The sequence below is a fragment of the Dysidea avara genome, chromosome 11 (genome assembly GCF_963678975.1).
Source record: "Dysidea avara chromosome 11, odDysAvar1.4, whole genome shotgun sequence".
Taxonomy (NCBI): domain Eukaryota; kingdom Metazoa; phylum Porifera; class Demospongiae; order Dictyoceratida; family Dysideidae; genus Dysidea; species Dysidea avara.
In genome coordinates this window covers 12323775-12344373 of record NC_089282.1, presented here as the reverse complement: position 1 = coordinate 12344373, position 20599 = coordinate 12323775, and the positions used below count along the sequence as shown (strand labels likewise).

At 35.8% G+C, this 20599-nt stretch overlaps 1 protein-coding gene across 1 annotated transcript; it reads left to right on the top strand.

Moving 5' to 3' along the window:
* Window positions 1-380: 380 nt before the first annotated feature.
* Window positions 381-17689, top strand: LOC136239389 (protein NLRC3-like). Its single transcript, XM_066030124.1, has 3 exons — window positions 381-631; window positions 9433-9507; window positions 13399-17689. Exons 1-3 carry the CDS (start codon window positions 511-513, stop codon window positions 17538-17540), a joined length of 4338 nt encoding a protein of 1445 aa, XP_065886196.1. The 5' UTR covers window positions 381-510; the 3' UTR covers window positions 17541-17689.
* Window positions 17690-20599: the final 2910 nt, after the last annotated feature.

The window sequence follows — 20599 nt, the reverse complement described above, 5'->3', positions numbered from 1 at the left end:
TCCAAGGTGGCGGCCAAGAAATGGCTGTGATGGTAGGTTAATGGTAAAAATTTTAATAACGACAATTCAGGTGAATTTTTGTGCCGCTTCACAAAATTTACCTGAATTGTCATTATTAAAATTTTTACCATTAACCTACCATCACAGCCATTTCTTGGCCGCCACCTTGGATTTCACATCTTTTTTCACCATAGCCTTTCTGAGGGCCGCACACTTTTTTTACAGCTTGGCTGTTTTGGATTAGATATATATATATTATCAGCTTTCTGTTGCCAGTTACTTTTATTTTCATGGATGTGCCTTTTTTTACAGCCAGGCTGTTTAGCATTGAGTATTATTTCCACTGTAGCTAATTCTCGACCATCGTTAAAGGCACTTCAACGTTATGTTGTTCCACGCGTGGCCAAAAAGTGGTATTCAGTAGGACTCGAACTATTAGATGACGATAAAGGGGATTATTTAGATATCATTGAATCTACTGATAATGATTGCAAGGATCGTTGCCTCAAGATGTTGAAATACTGGATACAAACCCACCCCAATGCTATGTGGAATCACATAATTCAGGCTTTAGAGTCACCAGGTGTAGAGCTATCTACTGTGGCAGCTGAATTGAAAAGGCTGTTTACTAGTAAGCAATGTATATATAATATTTGTGTGTGTTTATTATATTTGTATGTTAATATGTATACAGAGCTTCAACATATATCACATTTCATTGTCAACACAGACTTGTATCATAGCTGAACTCTCTCAAGGTGACTTTGTTGTAGCTGAATTCACTACCAGGTGACTTGTAATATCAAGACATGTGGTGGTGTGTCGTGCAGCTGACGTGCCACACCGTGAGTATATTTACAAGAAGAATCAAAATGCGATTTTCATGCATACGTAGCTCAGTGCTCCTTTCTAGAATTTGAATCATTACTACAAACACCCTCCATCTTCAGCACCCCACATACCAAATTTGAACAAAATTGCCTAATGCAATCGTGAAATAGGAGTCTTCAAAACTCAGCTTAATTTCTTCATTTTTATCTTTGTTTAGGGGGCTTTGGGGGGGATTAGATTATTCTTTTCACACACTTTACAAAACCATTATAAAATGCAAATGCGTAGCTTGATTTTCTTGAGCTGTAGTACACTTTAGAATGTATTGCAACACAATCGCATACCACGTTTGGTGGAAATCTGATCAATAGTCATAGAGCTATGGACAATTATTTGCATTAAAAAGACTGACGTATTGTCACGCCTACAGGATAAACTGCTTATGGAAATCACTTTAAAAATCGGTATGCGTATAGGTTAACCATTATGGCCCAAACCTTTTGTGGTTTGCAATGACACCTATAAAGTCACAAGGCAAAAACCAAACAACTGTAAATTTCGGGGTCAAAATACTCTAATAGAACAGTCACCGCAGGTAAAAAAGGTGCATGATAAATGTAGAAAAATATCTTACCAGCATTTGAACCAGGGACCTCCATACTGAACACCCATATCCTTAACCACTGAGCCGCTGCTATCACAGCTGTTTGCCTCACTTAACTTCTATGAAAATTCTAGCTAAAATATACTCAATAGTAAAAGTTCATGATTTCATAGATCTACCATACGTAACCAATGGAAATTCTATGTGTGTTCTTCGAAAAAAGCGTGCACTCTAATTAGAGTATACAAAAGTAATCAAATAAACTCTGCAATACAATACCATTGTAACTTCTTTAGTATTCCGTCGAATCAAAGCCAATATTATAGGTATTTTAATTTGGTACAGATGGCGAGGCAGTACACTGCCATTAAAACTACTTGCACCGATCATCATCATCATAATAAGTGCTGTGCTAGTGAAACTTGTGACAACAGGCTGGAAATCGTATTGTAGCATAAAGGGTACAGGATTTGCTTGTTAATAATTGAGCTACGGCAACTTATCACATTTTGTATGAAACATCAAGATACTCTAATAGGACAGTCACTGCAAAATCCTAATAACAAATAGCACAATTATGTATACCTAACTTAGAAGGAATTTACATTGATATAAACTATTGTAAATAAATACAGGCACTACATGTATATTACAACTTTATATAGCCATAAACAAGCAAGCACAAAATTATATTAGTATAAATTGGCATTGGTATTGGATCAGTATATCAAGACACACATGCAATAGTGTGTCATGCAACTAGTGCAGGCATGCAACAGACAACTGTGTATTATACAGGAACCAAGAAAATGCTGTTTTCACGCATCCGTAGCTTGGTAGTGCTTGACTGAAAATAACCATTTTTGCTGTGGAAACTCCCTCGGGGTGGGGCATCTCCTGTTTCAAATTTGAATTGAATCCGCCCAGCCATCACTGAGATATGCATTTTCAAAGTTCATCTTAGTTTCTTCATATTTTTCTTCTGTTTTTTTGCAACACTTAGATAGATAGGGTCTGCAATCCGAAAAATCAACTTTACAAATTGATCCCCCTACCAGTGGGATGTTGATTACAGTGTACCATTGCTAGATCCACCATGAAACCGGAGGCATGATCGTTGTCTTCACAGAAATATCGCTTTTTGTATCTCACAAGACACAAAATTAATTTTTAAAAGTTTGTGCTCCACACAAAGGACCGGATGAAACTCGCTACTTAGCCAGATCTTATCTAGAGTTGTTGTAGTTAAAAAGTGTGCACAACAGCAAGCAAACGATTTGCTGGATTCCAGGAATAAGGCTACTTTCTTTTAAAAATCACAAAATGAAACATGAACTTTCAAATTCAAGCTGCCCTACCAGCCAAAACGAGAAAAGCCAAATATTCTCTTGACAGTATTGTGATAAGGTTGGGTGCATGGTCTGTTTATGCTGTTAGTCTGGAAAGGATCTGAGACTTCACACCATCTGGGTGATGAGTGGCAAAATTTTCTGAAGTATTAAGGAATTATATCGTGCCTTCTAACCATTTCCAGTGCTTTTGCAGCTACAGTAGCCATCAATGGTTGACTAGAAAGATTGCAAAAGATGTCCCTGGATGGTTGGTGCCAGTGGTTCTGAATCAAGACACATGGTAGTGTGTCGTGCAGCCCAACAAGCCGGCACGCCACAGCATGAGTACATTGACAGGAAGAAAGAAAATGCGATTTTCACACCTATGTAGCTCTGTGATCCCTTATCCGATTGGAACCAAATTTGCTGCAGAAGTGTTGGACAGGTAGGGGAGTCTAAATACCAAATTTGAAGAAATTCGCTCCAGGAATTTCCGCGATACAAGCGACTAAAATTTCGTTTTAAGTTCTTCGTTTTCTTCTTCTTCATTTTGCACACTTTGCAAAATTTGCCATAAAACACAAATGCATGCTCCAATCGGGCTGCAATTTGGCAAACTTAAAGGGCTCATTACAGCGGATCTCAGTACCAAGTTTGGTAGGAATCTGATGAACATTCACAGAGTTATGACTGATTATTCATGTAAAATAAGGTTGAAGGTCTGTCACGCCCACAGGGTGAACGCCTTGAAGGAATGAGCTGAAAATTGCTATGCAGATGGAGTAACCATCGTAGGAGTGCCTTTTTGTGGTTTGAAAAGAATCCAGATAAAGGTCATCGAGATATGACACAAAACCCAACCTGTGTCACAATTACTTGATCAATTCTTATGAATAAAAAAAAAACTGTTAGTTTTCCACTTAGAGCAATGAGCTGAAAATTGGTATGTAACTGGAATAGTCATCATAGAAAGTCCTTGTAGTAGTACAGAAGAATCGCATTACAAACCATCATTTGAAAGCGAACTACGTGTAGCAAAAGCGACATCGAGATACTCTAATAGAACAGTCACCTTAATAGAGCATTCAACTGCCTATTATACTCTAATAGTACAGTCATCTTACTGCTACAAATAAATCGCTAGAGCGATTCAGACCATTACAAGTCACCCTGTAGGGAGATCAGCTTAACACCCATTCATCCTGTAGAGAGTTCAGCCACAAACAAATCACCTTGTACAGAGTTCAACTACAAGCAATTAAGTCACCCTGTAGAGAGCTCAGTTAGAAACAAGTCACCCTGTAGAGAGTTCAGCTACAAACAAATCACCCTGTAGAGAGTTCAGCTACAAACAAATCACCCTGTTGAGAGTTAAGCTACAAACAAATCACCCTGTAGAGAGATCAGCTAGAAAGAAACAAGTCACCTTGTAGAGAGTTCAGCTACAAAGAAATCATCCTGTAGAGATTTCAGCTACAAACAAGTTACCCTATAGAGAGATCAGCTAGAAACAAATCACCTTTTAGAGATTTCAGCACAAAAAAATCACCCTGTAGAGAGTTCAGTTACAAACAAATCATTGATCCTGTAGAGACTTTGTCTACAAACAAATCACCCTGTAGAGAGTTCAACTACAAACAGATAACCTTGTAGAGAGTTCAGCTAGAAACAAGTCACCCCAGGGGCAGATCTAGGATTTATAAAAGGGGTGGGGGCTACTAATCTCTTGGGTAGAGGTGTGCGAAGCACACTTTGGAACTAGGGGGGTCTGGGGGCATGCCCCCCCCAGGAAAAATTTGAAAACTAGATGCTAAAATACTGCAATTTGGAGATATTTCCACATAAAATTCATAATATTTTCTGCCTGTAGATATTTTATATACTGCCTTTAGATTATAGGTATGGCTCTCTGAAGCATTTTGCTAATGGAAAAGTTTGGGTAGGTGCAGACAACCAAGTACATGATGCACCCCTCTCACAATTGCACAACACTGAATATGTGCATGTTAGAATAAGAATGTTGAAAGTGGAAAATTTTGAAATTTGAACAATACAAGATTGAATCTGAGAGCATTTTCAATGGTAATTGTGTACCTGAATTAAGTATTGCCATACATATTAACTACACAAGTAGATGAACGAAGCCCTTTAAACAGACCAATACACTTCATTGTATGTATAGACGCAGGCAGATTTGGAAAAATTCCATAACAGAACCAACTACATGTTTCCAGTGAATGTTCTATTAGAGTAGTTAGTTGACTGCTCTATTAGAGTATCTCGATCTTGTACACCTCCAATGCTGATCCGGGTCCTTTTTGCATAAACTTTAGCATAAATCCACTGATAATACCTTGGAAAGATGTTTATAAGGTGGTTTTATGAGTATTTGTATTATTAGTGATCATATAATTATGCTAAGACAAAATTTCATTATAACACTCAGCATATTGATCAAGTAAAGCCTAAATATGAAAGGGGGGGGGGGAGGGCTTCAGCCCCCAAAGCCCCCCCTCCCTGGATCCGCCCCTGCACCCTGTAGAGAGAATCCTATAGAGAGTTCAGCTACAAGCAAATCACCCTTGTAGAGAGAGAGTTCAGCTACATTTCAAGTCACCCAGTAGCAAACAAGTTATCCATAGGGAATAATTGGCATGTAATAAATTTATGTATATATTATATATAAATATATATATATATATAATTTGTATATTCACTGCTAAAATCAAAAATAATTAAAAGTATTAAAAAGCTGCTTTAAATCTTTTTTTTCTTCCTGTGGTAAAGAAAAGATATGTTTAAAATACCCCAAAGCCCGCCATAGGGCATGGGGTTTATAAATACAAAAAGAAGTGATATCTAATTGAAAACAGCCAAGCTATAAAAAAGGGTGCGGCCCCAAAAAAGCCATGATGAAAAGGATGTGAAATCTAAGGTGGTAGCCAAGAAATGGCTGTGATGGTAGGTAAATGGTAAAAATTTTAATAACAACAATTCAGGTGAATTTGTACTGCCTCCTCCAAGTTTCACTAGGACTCAGCAACAAATTCACCTGAATTGTTGTTATTACCATTAACCTACCATCACAGCCATTTCTTGGCTGCCTTTTTTCACAGCTTGTGTAGATATCACCCCTTTTTGTATTTGTATATTTCAAAGCTGGCTTTGGAGTTTCTTTTACTTGTCTTTTCTTTACTGCACGATTGTTGTCTTCACAGAAATATATTGCATGAGACACAAAATTTATTTTGCATCTTGTGTGTTAGCTTGGCTGTTTTTGTATAGATATAGGTATTTTTCTGTATTGGTAGAGCACTAGTTTGTCATATTATCTTCATTGCATCTGAAGAAGAACAATGATTTGTGTAAAAACAACCTCAAAGCCAGTTTATGGTTGGCTTTGAGGTATATATTTAAAACTAATACATATTTTTTTTTAAATGTTAATTTAAAAATGAAGTAGGGATCTATGCAATAAAAAGTAGTGAAACAAGATATAAATAGCATAGGTTGGTGTGAAAGTCCCTACTTTGGTATTGAACAATAAGTGTTGTAGCTAATGTGTCAAAGTAGGGACTTTTACACTGAGCTATGCCGTAATACCATCATTCATCTCTTGTTTTATTACATAGATCCCTACTTGATTTTTAAAATTAACTTTTTAAAATACACCGTACAGTGACCACACCTCTTAACAATCTAGTTAGCTATTTACTTTACAGTAAACAAGATGACCTCACCCCTTATTGGTCTAGGTAGCTGCACACCCCTTGGCTGATTTGAGACACTCTGATACAACAGTCACTCTATTTCTAATAGAACAGTCACAAGTTACACTGTAGCTAGCTGTGCTACAATAATAAACTAAACAAACTACTACAGTCCACCTACCGTAGGGCAAAAAATTTTGGATTAATTTTTGTGGATTGCTAAAATGCGGTAAAATCAGTGATTTTTGTGGTTTAGACATTGATCTCCATACAACTTGCATGTATAGGAACTACAAAATATTTAATTTTCATGGATAAGACACCTGCGAAATCCGCATAAATTTGTATCACACAAAGATGTTTATTGGATGGGTATAGTCATGAACCTATTGCAAACGAGATTCCAAATGCGAAGTTGCAGATATCTAGCTAGCATACCTCTTATAGTAGCACCGGGACTGAAGTGCTTCTGAAATCCAGCTCTGAAATAATTCTATGGCATCTAAATATGCTGCTGAAAGAAAATGTTGATACAGAAAATTAATGCCTTGATATGGTTTCATTGGATGGAGAAGACAAGCAGTTTGATTGAAGATGAAAGAAAAGGGGTAGTACTAAAAGCCAAAAACGGAACGGAACCAATTGGGGCGTGCGACAAGTAGAAAAATTGTTTTAGATGGATTTTGCACCGTTTCCAACTGCCACACAGTGACTAGAATTGTGCTAGAGTTCATTTCCTTCTATTTATAGGCATTCTAGAAAATTAATCACGTTGTCGGAGTTTCTATTTAATGCCCGTCATGTGGCATATTGTGTTCTTACCAATCCATTAAATTCTGTTTAATCCTAATGTAGAATTACTTTCTTATCAGTAAATTACTGTAGTATTTTCATGTTATAGTTGTATCCAAGCTGAAGTCTGCTAACATTGGCAATAATTTACGAGAGTTATAACCACAGTGTATGTTAGTGGCTGTAAATTATATGCTTACAGTGCTTACAAAATAATAGTTTAGCAGGTTAAATGATAGCTTTTCAGCATAGGTGATTGCAAAATTAATGCATTCTTGCAGTGGGCATTAAATAGAAACTTTAAGCGAGCAATTTCTAGCATGCCTACAAGTAGAAGAAAACCCAACTTTAGCACAATTCTAGTCACTATGTGATAGTAAGAAACGGTGTACAATCTGCAAAAACAATTTATTAACTTGGCGCTTATCCGTTCCATTCCGTTCAGACTTTTAGTACTATCCAAAAAAAAGACAAGGTGCAGAGGGCCTACACTCTCAAAGGCACATCCCACTGGTGAGTTCATTGTTGTTGCATAAAATGGTGGCTGTGCAGTGCTTCGTTTGGCCTCTAGCCTTGCAACTGTGGTCAGGCATTGAGGCAGTGAGACTAAAATTTGAGTTTTGGTTTGCAATTTAAAAAAAAATTCTATATCCAGCCACCTGTGTTTTGTTATATTTAATGCTGTATTATATATTATATGGACTAGTATGGTTCTGTAAGGGTGATTTTTGTTGCATAAGATGTTTCTAGAATGAGTTTAAAGGCAAAATTTTTGGTGGCGTGTCAAATTTTTGGAGTGATTGCTACTTAAACGGTACTACTGTATCAGTTGATACAAAAAGAAATGAAATACATGCAAAAACAATCAAGCTGTATAAAAGGGGTGCAGCCTTCAAAAAGCCTGGTTGTGAAATCAAAGGTGGTGGCCATGAAATGGCTGCAATCAGCACCATTATTAAAATTTAATTATCATCAACATCATTGTAGCCATTTCATAGCTGCCACATTTGATTTCACATCTTTTTCATGCTTTTTGAAGGCCACACCCTTTTTATACAACTTGGCTGTTTTTCAATGGATATCTATGGCAGTTAGCTTCTAGTCAAAATTCTTCATGGGAAAAGCTTCATGATCCCTACTATACAAGTACACAGAAAAATTTGGAATTTTCAACTAGAGTAGGGACCATAGCACGTCGGTAAAAAGTACTGAAACAAGTTGGAGTAGTCCATGATATTAAATCACAGTAAAACAAAAGGAAGTGTGATATCCCTACTGTGCATTTTCTGTGTACTTGTTTGTTAACTTTTTTGTAAATAATTATGAGTGGTGAACCCACGCATACCGCATCTGAAGTGGTGCCGCGCACCCCAGCTATATCGTCTGAAAATTGAAGTATCCATTACGCTTTGTTGTCAGCTATATTCAACCTGTTACACAGCAGTACGAATCAAGACCTGTTTGAAAAGCATTTCTGCAACCCATGCATACTGGTGCTGCGTGCCCCAGTTATATCAATTATCGTCTGAAAAGTGAAGTATCCATTATGCTTCGTTGTCGGCTATGTTCAACCTGTTACATGGCAATACGAATCAATAACTGTTCGAAAAGCACCTCTGCAATCAAAGTAGCCACCATCAAAAATACGGATGGACGATTTCCGTTACAAAGGGAAGCCATCACGTGCTACCACCAAATTGACACTTCTTGCTGTCAGCAAAGATGAATGGGACACAAAGGAGGACACTGCTAAGTCCATGAAGAATGCATTGTACGTACTGTGGTATGCCAAAAGGCACCTCTCTGGCCGAAGCAGTGTCGAACAGTGAAAAATTCAAGCCCATAGCCTTAGCCATTATCAAGTTACGGTTGTCTGTCAGTCAGTTACTACAGTCAATAGAAAGTTCCGTTAAATAATTAAAAAAAAAAATTCTGTAGCAACTTGTTGAAAGCGTTTCGGGTCTATCTGAAAGCTTGTTTGGGCTTAGTTTTACCTAACCAATACTGCCTCATCGTCGTCAGGGATAATTGAGGCTGTTTTTTGGATGATTTTATTTCGTGGGTCACGCCTACTCCTTTGTGGTCCCTACTATACACTACTATCATAGTGTATGATACAATACTGTATACATACCATACTATGTATATGATTTTGTGATGGTAGATGGAGTAACTACTGATGTTCCTGTGATGACATCCCAGCATGCTGCTAGCAACCGTCCAGTTATCAAATACCCAGGTGAGTAGAATGTAACTTTTCGATGCCTGAAATACTGTATGTTAAGCGGCCATACAATGATTTACATGTGTAGTTGCATAATTTATTTATAGCATACACCAAAAACATTTAGATGCATATAAATAACCTCATGGAAGTTCTCTTTCAATCTAAATTGCAGACTATTTGTGATGACTATATATAAGCACAGTATATTGCATCAACAAGAGTAACATGTACTATAAAAGCCTGATGTGCACACTCTTCATTCAACCAGTTACTGTTATCGTTCTAAATTCCATGAAGAGATAAGTGATATTTTTTGCATACTTGAGCAAAGGCATAAGCTGCATGGCCACAATATTAGCTTAGTTCAACTTCTTTAATAATACAAGGATAAAAATATTTTGTGTAATTAATTTTTGTCGGATGTGATCTTTGACAAATAATAAAAATAGAAATACGGTATTACTAAAAAAAGAGCATGCAGATCTTGGACTCCCCAAGGCTTTACCAATTCCAAAAGCACCCCTTATATCACCATTATTTTTGTAACTGATAAGCCTTAGAGCTGGGAATGGCTAACTGGTTTTGGGCTTAATGTTTAGTTTCTTTATCTACAGGAATAAATAATAGTTAGACATCGAAACACAGGGTTCTACGGAATTTAGAAACCCAAAACTAATTTAGACTACAGCTTGTGCTTGTTCATGTATCTTCGCTGTTGCTTGTTGTACCTTCCCAGCTGTTTTTAGTAGCATGAGAAATGTAGCGTTGGTGAGTAGAACAAGATGCACTTACTATCCAATTAAACTCCCATATGTTGCCAATGTTACAGGAACGTAATTGCCATGTTTTGTATCACCCCAGAGACAGGGATTTATTGAGACATAAACAAGGGATCTACAGAGTTTAGATACCTGTAGGTAGCCAATGAAATTCGAGTATTTCAGCATGCTGTGGTCTAAGATCATTTAATGCATTTGTACTTTTTATTTGGATATTTTTTGTGATTGAAGTTGCAGCATTGGACTTAATAGGACAGTTGTTTACAGCCACAATGTGGCTCACAGTAATGCAATTAGCCTCTTGTGGACAATTAGTATTTAGCACATCAGTAAACACCAAGGTGATTGCAAGCGAATTGTAAGAAAGAAATTGTACTCAGGTACTCTGTTATCTGTGGCTAGCTTAGACCATTGTGGTAGCTGGTAAACAAAATAAGCCATTAATCCAGTTTGTGGCCTTCGCCATATTAAAGCACGTTCTGTAGACCTAGACAGCCATGCTGACACTGGCTATTCACATTCGCTGCCATTCAAACGTATCTATAATGCATCAAATGCACTTTTATTGACTTTACAATCGTTTATTTACGCTCCATGGGCTCACATCTTTTGCTCGCTGAAGTACCCTCAGTGTTTACAATGGGAACTCTCTATACTAACTCACTGCTTCTACGCCATTATCTAAAACACTTAGACACTCGTAGTAGGCATTGTCAAGGATTTAAAAACCATCGGTTATGTCAGTAATTACCTTGGCTGCGCCTCGATAATTATTGATGTCACCTCAGGTTTTTAAATCCCTATTACGAATGTCTAACTATCAAAGATCTTAAACAAGCTTAAATGTCCACTAGTATAGCTGCAGGTGTAGATGACCTCCTTGGCTTTTTATTTCTATGACCCCTACTCAAATATAAATTTTTCCTTTTTCTTTACTTTTTTTTGGAACAGTTACTGGTGAACTATGCATACCGCATTAAAAGAAAGAATGGTGCCAGTCAGATTTAACACATGCACACCCCAACTATCAATTGCTGGAAAGAAGTTGTTGTCATTTTGCTTCGTTTCCAGCTTTCTTCCTAGGGACCCACCGATTATGCTGGCATAATAATGAGCATAGTAGGTGCCTGAAAGCTTTGAGCATAATGCTAGCATAATAAGCAGAAAACTTGTACAATACTGTAAATTCTTGCTTATCAAAATATAGTGTACTCTAATAGAACAGTCAGTAACTCATAAAATTATCAGGTAGCTGACTGTTCTATTAGAGTACGTCAATATTTGCATTTTGACAAGCAAGGGTTTACAGTCTGTGCTTCAGCCACATACTGTTTTCCCATAAAGTGCAAAGTTATTACAAAAAATGGAAAATGAGGTATAAATATTGAGTATTAATTTAAGCATAGTAGACAATTTTTGATCAGTACAGTATAGCATAATAGGTAAAATAATGAGCATAATCGATGGGTTCCCATTTGTTCCACCTAGCTGTTATACAGCATTACAAATGAAGAACAGTGCATGAAGCACTTCTGCAATCAATCCAGTTACTACGGAAATTGCTGTGAGAAAGCACAGACAGATATCTAGCACTCTCATCTAGAGAATTTGCATACGAAAACACAGCTTAATTTGTGGTTCAAAGTGGTTTGTTTAAGCTATGCTTTCTTAGCAAGCTATGCTTTCTTAGTAATGCATAGCAACATACTTGATGAATTATAAAATTATTGGTGAATACATTCAATTTTGATGTACATAATAGTTTATTTCTCTAACTCTTGCCATTGTCCCTTTGGTCATACCACTTTAATCTCCTTTTAGAGACAAATCTTTTCATCTGAGTTTGGTGATGATTTATTAGGCTACAGAAACTCCTTCATTGCCACTAGAGGGAACTACTACAGTAATTTGTCTGAAACTCCCTGGAACATCTTATTATGCTGCCAGTTTTCCCTCACTGTCTTCCTGGAACATTTAATCATTTTTTTATTCATTTAATCATGTTCTGCCCAGACTGAGAAACAGAAACACAAGGCCATTACTTAAATACAAGCTTTTCTTAGGTTTTTCCTTCAGACTTGCTAGACCAACTCCGTAACCAAGTCGATATGAAGACGATTTCTGAGTCTATCCATAGTGGATAGCCTTGAGTTTGAGAATAATGCTCTTTTGAAAGGCTATGGTATGTGCATCTGATATACACTCATTGCTAACAGGAAATGTTGTGATATCATATCATTGAAACTAGGATCAATCACTTTTTATATAAAAAAAAATTAAATAGCTACAGTTTCATGAGTAATTCATAATAGAATGGTTTCTCAAACAAATCAGGCAAGCATCCCTATCAATACTAACTTTTTCTATAGACTCTGGTTATTAAGTGCATATATTGCCTGTTAAGTGTACATGGTACGGTACCACTCAAACACTATGCTGTCTCACGAGACTGTGAGCAATTAAAGACTTGCTAATTAAAAGGCATGGCATCCGTTTTGCTTGTGAGTATTCATTGAAAATGAAACAGGTTGAAAATTTACATGAGGAAAATGGGTACCATACCCTTTGATTAGTGAGTTTTTTAATCGCTCACACTCTCGTGTGACAACACTGCATTTGAGCGGTACCGTATATACTTGTGCTATATAGACATCTGTTTGTTAAACATGTATGTATAGTTGAAATCACTACTGATAGCTTGTAATACATAGAATGGCAGCAACAAAACAGTTAGAAAAAAACCAAAAGTGTTGATGCCTTACAAGGCATGTATGTAGATAGTACCACTTGTAAAAATGATAACTACATCTGACTTCTTAGGATTGCTGTTTCCTCGACTATTTGGTATCCAGATCACTTGAAAATAGTGCTTGCTCTCCTAGCAGAAATTCCTTGCAGTCATTTATAAGCACATGTGCTTATCAAAAAGAGTAAAGTTCCCATAATCCCTACAAAAATTATAAATACATACACCTTATAACTGGAGTTTGCAGTATGATAACTTCCTTGAGTTTATGCTCAAGGTTACTTTTATTACTTTAAACTCAGGTTACTCTCAGTAGTTTTGCCTTTATTATATAGTTTATAAATTTGAAGTGTTAATGGATTAATTAATTTTATTTAGTGCTTGATTCTCTTAATGATTATCTACATGATGTTTATGAGGAGACTGGGTACAATCATTGTACACAATGGCCACCAGACCAACCTAAATCAGTTGTCAGTAACACACTACTGATTCATTATAAAGACAAAAGGACACAACGAGCACTGCTAGACATGTCTAAACATCAGAGAGATGCTTCTTCTGTAGATGAAATAACATCATCACATCCTTCCAGGATTACTAAGAGTATCGCTAGTATATTTGAGTCACCACATCAGAAATTTACTCTAATAGAAGGAGCACCTGGTTTTGGTAAAACTGTACTAATGCAGGAAATAGCATATCGCTGGGCTTGTGGTGAAGTGCTCCAAGGCAAAAGGCTATTTTTGGTATTTGTTAGAAACCCTAAATTGCATGATGTTGATTCCATTAATCGGGAGTTCATGTCGTATTTCTCTCATAATTACTTGACTAAGAGTGAAGTTGATGTTGCTGTAGATGAATTAAGAAAATCAAGAGGGCAAAACATAGTCTTTGTTATAGATGGTTTTGATGAATGTCCTGCTGACTGTAGGTTGAAACAATTCATTGAAAACTTAGCAAAACATGAAATTTTTCCAAAGTCCATGGTGGTTATCACATCAAGACCTCATGCTTCTGTTTTTTTACGTGATTTTGCTGATCAAAGAATTGAAATTCTTGGCTTTTCTAAAAAGGAACGAGAGGAATATATTTCAGAATCACTTGAATTCCCTGAAAAAATAAATGATCTAGTAAAATATCTTAAACTGCATCCAATTATTTGTAGTGTCATGCATGTTCCTTTTCACTTGGCAGTACTTTTATACCTTTTTAAGAAGGACAGTCTTCCTGAAACTCTGACAGAACTGAACGAGCAGTTTGTAATCCACACTATACATTGGCATTTGAAAAAACACCCAAAATTATCTTTTGAAAACAAGTTTGAAAAAATAAAAGATTTACCTAAACCTATTCTTAAAGTTGTTACTGATTTATCTAAATTAGCCATGTATGGGCTATTAGACTGGGAAAGAGTTGTCTTTACATATGAAGAAGTAAAAGCAGTGTGCACAGAAATTGATGAAGCACCAAATGGATTTGGTTTATTACAAGCAGTACAGCACCATGTTGTAAGAGGTACTGGTAACACATATTCATTTAACTTCCTTCATCTCACAATGCAAGAATTCTTAGCAGCCTATCATCTGTCTACTTTACCTAGCAAAGAGCAAACAGCGATAGCATTTAGTGATGATTTATTGAGCTATTATTATGTTTGGACTATGTACGTGGGAATAATTGGTGTAGAGTCCAATATTTTTATTGAATACCGGGACTTCATAGTTAAAGCATTTAATAACTTATTTAGTAAGCAGTCATGTTACACTCCTTACTCCAAAGTATTGTTCTTGCTTCAGTGCTACTTGGATGCAAAAAAAATTGAAGAAGTGCCTGAAATTCTTTCTTCTCTCTTTAATGATGGTAACATTAAAATAGAGGGAGATATACAACCACACAATTTAGTGTCTTTAATCAACTTTATGATGAATTCTGATATACCGTTTAGATCATTAACCCTTAGTGATTGCAATATTACTGATGAAGGAATTAGCATTTTGCAAGGCTTCTTTACTGAATTCAGGGATAAAGTTGCAACTATACAACGTGTGTCCCTTAATAAGAACTATATAAGCTCACTGTGGGGGGCACATTCTGATCAGTCCATGATACAGGATGAAGGATTACTGCTTATTCCATGCTTAGATTTATCAGCTACATTGTTCAAAGATGACGGAATAATTAAGCTATTTGCTACTTTACAATGCAATACAACCTTGTTACAGCTTGATATTTCACACAATGGTATATCTATCACTGGAGCAATGGCCATCGGTGAATGTCTCAAACATAATATCACTTTAAAGAAACTGGATTTATCACACAACAATTTATTGGACAATGGAGTAAAAACCATTTGTGAGTCACTTAAAACAAACCATGCACTAAAGGTACTCAACATAGCTTGTAATAGTATTACTAATATAGGAGCAATAGTGATTTCTGATGCTATCAAACTGAACACAACATTATCTCATTTAGTTATATCTAAAAATTTTATTGATAAAGAAGGAATCATGGCCATATTGATAGCTTGTACAAACACTAGGGTGCTTCATACTCTAGAATTAGAATGCATATTCAACATGGTAACACAATCTGATTTTCTAAGCATAACTGACTACATAAGAAAAGGAAATACCATCAAGATAATAAATGCTTCATGGTATTGGTTCAGCTGTGATGGCTACTCTCATCGTCTTATTAATACTTCTGTATACTATAAAGATGGACATGGTCATGACATAAATTTTTGTAAACAAGGTGAACACTGCTCATGGTTTAATAACATTGATTATGAAACCAAAACAAAAATTATTTTCAGTTGTATTAAAGATAGCTCGGTAGAACAACTTTACTTAAGAAAGTGGTTCAAGAATCTTAACCTTTTGGATATTACTGCTGAAGCAATTCAAGTGAACAAGAAGTTGAAAAAGATCTGTATTAAAAAGTATGATATTGGTTCTGATGAAGTACTTGCACTAAGCAAGTGTTTCACAGTTAATTGTTTAGAAGAATTTGACATTTCTGAAAGCGATGTTGCTATTCAAGCAATGGAAGAGATCATACAGAGTGTTCAACAAAGCACAGCTTTACAAAGACTTAATATTTCAAAGGTCATGATATCAGTGAGTGTAATGGAATTTGTTGGCATTTGTCTCAAGAACAATAACACTTTACGAGCCCTTATTATGGTTGAAACAAAGATGAATGATGAAGGGGCAAAAAAACTTGCTGAGGGAATCCAACTAAACACAGCTCTGCGCACATTAGATATTTCACGTAACGAATTGTCTAATATTGGAATTAAAGTTATTAGTGATAGTTTAAGGAAAAATGATGTTCTGCAAGAGCTGAACATATCATATAATGAATATGTATCTGCTGAGGGTGTAAACTGCTTTGTAGAATTCATTAAAACAAACACTACTTTGCTGAAACTTAACATGATGCAGTATTGTGATGGCATAATATCAGCAATTACTGACTGCCTCACTACTAATGATAAGTTACAGCATATGCACATTTGTTGTGCACCATTGTTTTTGGAATGGGGTGGTAATGAATGTATAACACTGTTGGCAGCAATTGAATCCAACAGATCATTACAAAGTGTTAGTATTAGTGGGATGAAAATAAGTGATGATGAAGCAATAGCTATCAGTAATTGCCTTCAAAGCAACAACCTTATTCAAGAAATTAAGCTATGCCATTGTAGTTTGATAAATACTCAAGAGAAATATAGAATTCAATGCATGAGACGAGGCATTCGCTCGAATGTGCTAAATACTTTGAGGTATATAGAATTTGAACATCTTAAATTAATAATGATCCTTGGAATTTTAATTAACAGGTTCATTGATCAAACACAACACAAAAGAATAGGTAGGATCATAGATGCCATAAATGTTAACAACACACTTAAGGCCCTCACTTTTACACACTGTATGCTACGAGATGGAGGAGCAGAAGCCATTAGTGACTGTATCACACACAATGCCTCAATAAAAGAACTTGACTTGTCATGGAATCTTATAACTAGTAAAGGAGGAATGAGACTGTTCAATGCCATACAAGTTAATCAAGTACTGGAAAAATTAGATGTATCACATAACAAAATATGCAATGAACTACATGATGATGAAATAGAAGCCATGAGTAATTGCATTAAGAATAATACCACATTGCAAGAATTCTGTATTTCCACTGATGAAATCAATGACCAGGCTAGTCATAGTTTGGCTGATGCCTTAAAAGTGAATACAAGCCTTTATGCCATTAAATTTGATCAATATGGCTCTGAAAATGCATTTTCTTTTAATAGATCAATCTTATCAGCAATGTATGAGAACAAAACAATCATGTCCATAATGCTTCCATGGACAAATACTTACAATGAATTTTGTGTAGTGCAAAGTGAAGTGGAAAGCATAAACATGGAAAGGCGAAGTCAGGCAATTGAAATACTAAATGTAACCTTTGCTTTAAGTTATAATATTGAATATTTATCGGACATATAATACAAGTAATTGTTTTCCATATATTGCAATTGTATCATGTTTTTTGATTTATGCACTGTACTTATATAGTACAAAAACACCTATTTACTTTAGGTCATATACTATAGTAGTACTAGTTTTATAATGATGTATTGTTTGCATACTTATTACTGGTGCTGAGCAATAGTGGAAAATTCACTATCTTGATAGATATCGAAGTATATCAATAGCAATAATTACACTTTGTGATGATCTTCAATCAAGTTCCAAGTATTTAATGCATATTAAACATACTAAGCATCATTAACACCATCGTAGATTACTTGCTTGGTTTTCTTGTAAGCTCATTAATAGATAATTAATTGCGTGGGCTGCCGATATTTCAGTATTTCGATAGTTGTGTTACAGCCTTGCAGCCAAACTTTTCATGAAAAAGTAAACCAAAAGTATTTATAAAACAACTAAGCCAGCTTCTCAAGCAGCATTTTTAGTGGAATTCTAGACCCTTTGTGAAGCGATTGACTAATTGTGTTGGTGGTAGCCCTCTATTGACTTTGTACATGTGTATAAAGTGTAAACTAAACAAAAACAACACACTAGCTCTATAGCTGTAAGCTATTAAACTGTAAGAAAAAAATTTAAGTTGGAATGTTGTTAAGGACAGGAGTATATACCATTTGATCCACTCCTTTACCCATGTGTGTCAAAACTTACATCCTCTCAAAAGGAATCATACAGACAGAAGGAAATTGTGTGTGTGTGGAGCTTTGTAAATTGATCAAAATTCTGGTAGAAGGAGAGTGACAGTGTGACCTCCCATGCAGACTGTTAACCTTAAGTAAGGTTGCTTAAAATTTTAATTAATTAAAACTCCCAACCATCAAGTTTGTAGCTGATACTGAAAATACCAACTACATGTTCAACTGTACTGCATGAGAAGCTTTAATTTTTCAGATTGGTCTTTCGAAACACCAACAAAGAATTGATGCTTAAACTAATTGGCCACGACATTTGGCACCATGGTGAGATATAGTGGTACACATGTCAAGAAGAGGTTCAGTTCTAGCTCACAAACTTGTTTATGAAGTATAACAGTTTAAGGTATCAGTTTGGATGTTCTATTGGAGTATATTTATATAGTTAGCAAATTTGGACAATGTTGATTTATCTGTGGCAGCTAATGTACTTTATGGACTAACAGCCACTACACTTCCTGACTGGACTCTAGGTTCACCACAAAAATTATTTTGATTTTCAGATGTACCCCAATATTGTAGAAATGTTAATTTATGAGTTGAGCCACAACTTCACTAATCAGCCTGACGTAGCTCTGACATATTATCCATCTAATTTTCTCTCTTCCCGTACGTTACAACTACTGAAGGCTGCAAGAAAACTTCCATTCTGACAATTGGATGATGCTTTTTATGGCCTTGAGTCTTACTTGAGAAGCAATTTCACTGATGCTCTTCTAAAGGAAGTTATTCATGATGAGTCCGCATGTGGCTTATTATGATGACTTCTTTGAAGGTGGTGACAAGTATATATTTGGTAAGGGGTCACAGTCGTCCCTTTCACTGATAACATGTTTTACTAGGTAAACCTGTAAATCACGCTGATGATCGTATCTATAGTACAGCAATGGCAGCCAATACACTGTTGTACATATGGAGAGATGGAACTGACCTGAGCGGGCAAACACCACTACTTGTTAGCACTACTATCCAACAACTTTGTAGCTGGCTAGAGAAATACGTGCTCTCTGACCATTCAATGTTTTTTCTCTGGCTCAGTAAAAGATAACTATTTGGTCAGTAATTTAATTTATTAAATTGTTGTGCCATTAATATTGTAATTGTATTTTATAGGACATGACCTTTTTTACCCAACTAAGGCCATACCTATTTTAAAAGTTGTTGCTCGGACCCGACTGACCCAATTTAGCACAGATTTTAATTAATAAAAGAAAATAAATAGATCACATGACAACTAGAAATTATATTTGTAATTGCCACAAAAGATTGAGATACTCTAATAGAACAGTCAGCTGGTACAATTTTGATCTCAAATATAATGCTAGTTATCTGCAAGTGTTAAAACCAGCATGTTCCTTACTGAAAATCTATGATAGCTATTACTGATACATCAGTGCTCATAGCTATCCACTGAGCTAGCTAACAGACTGGTTGTGTAAAGGATTTGACAAGGTAAATGTTTCTTTAATGCGACTTACTGATCTATTTTGAAAAATTGTAACCAGTAATCATAAACATGTCTAAAACTAGTTAGCTAGCTTCTTCTTTTTTTTTGCCTACCGACTGATCCATTTTGTTGTAAAATAAATCCGAGCAACAACTTTTCAAATGGGTATGGTCTAACTACCAGCATTGGTTGAATGGCACAAAATTGCCTCCTGACTTTGAAGTAACCTCCTACAACTTGATACACAGTGCCATTGGCATGTTTAGAATGGAAGATGCTGATTGATATAATGCGGAATTAAGGAAGGAACATTTTGGTAAGAAGACACCAATGGATTTTCATGGCTACCTTGTTTGCATTTTGATCATCAGACGAGCTCACTTATTCTGCCACCATGCTAGCACTTACACAATGCCAATATCTATTTCACTGAGTTGTTGACATTTGAAACTTACAATATATATATATATATATTACAGTGAAACCTGTCTGATTAGGTCACTGTATAATAAGGTCATCTGTCTAAACTGGCCATTATAAAAGTCCCTAACTGTGTCATTTGTGTACAAAGTGACCTGCCTAATGCAGCCACTTGCTTAATAAGGTCAGTAAATTTTGGAATATATGTGTGTGCACGTGTGTGTATGCTAAATTGTATTTGTAACTGATTTATTTTAGACATTTATTAGCTTTGAATTATGTAGAAATGTGCTTCTGAATACATAACTAAAGCTAAAGAACTGTATGCATATACATATGTATTCTAATAGCATCATTGTCCATTTTCTTTAATCTATAACAACATCCTCCAACTAACCCATCCCATGTACCTTTCCACATAGGATTCTGGTAGTCCTTATAATATTAGGGTAGATATA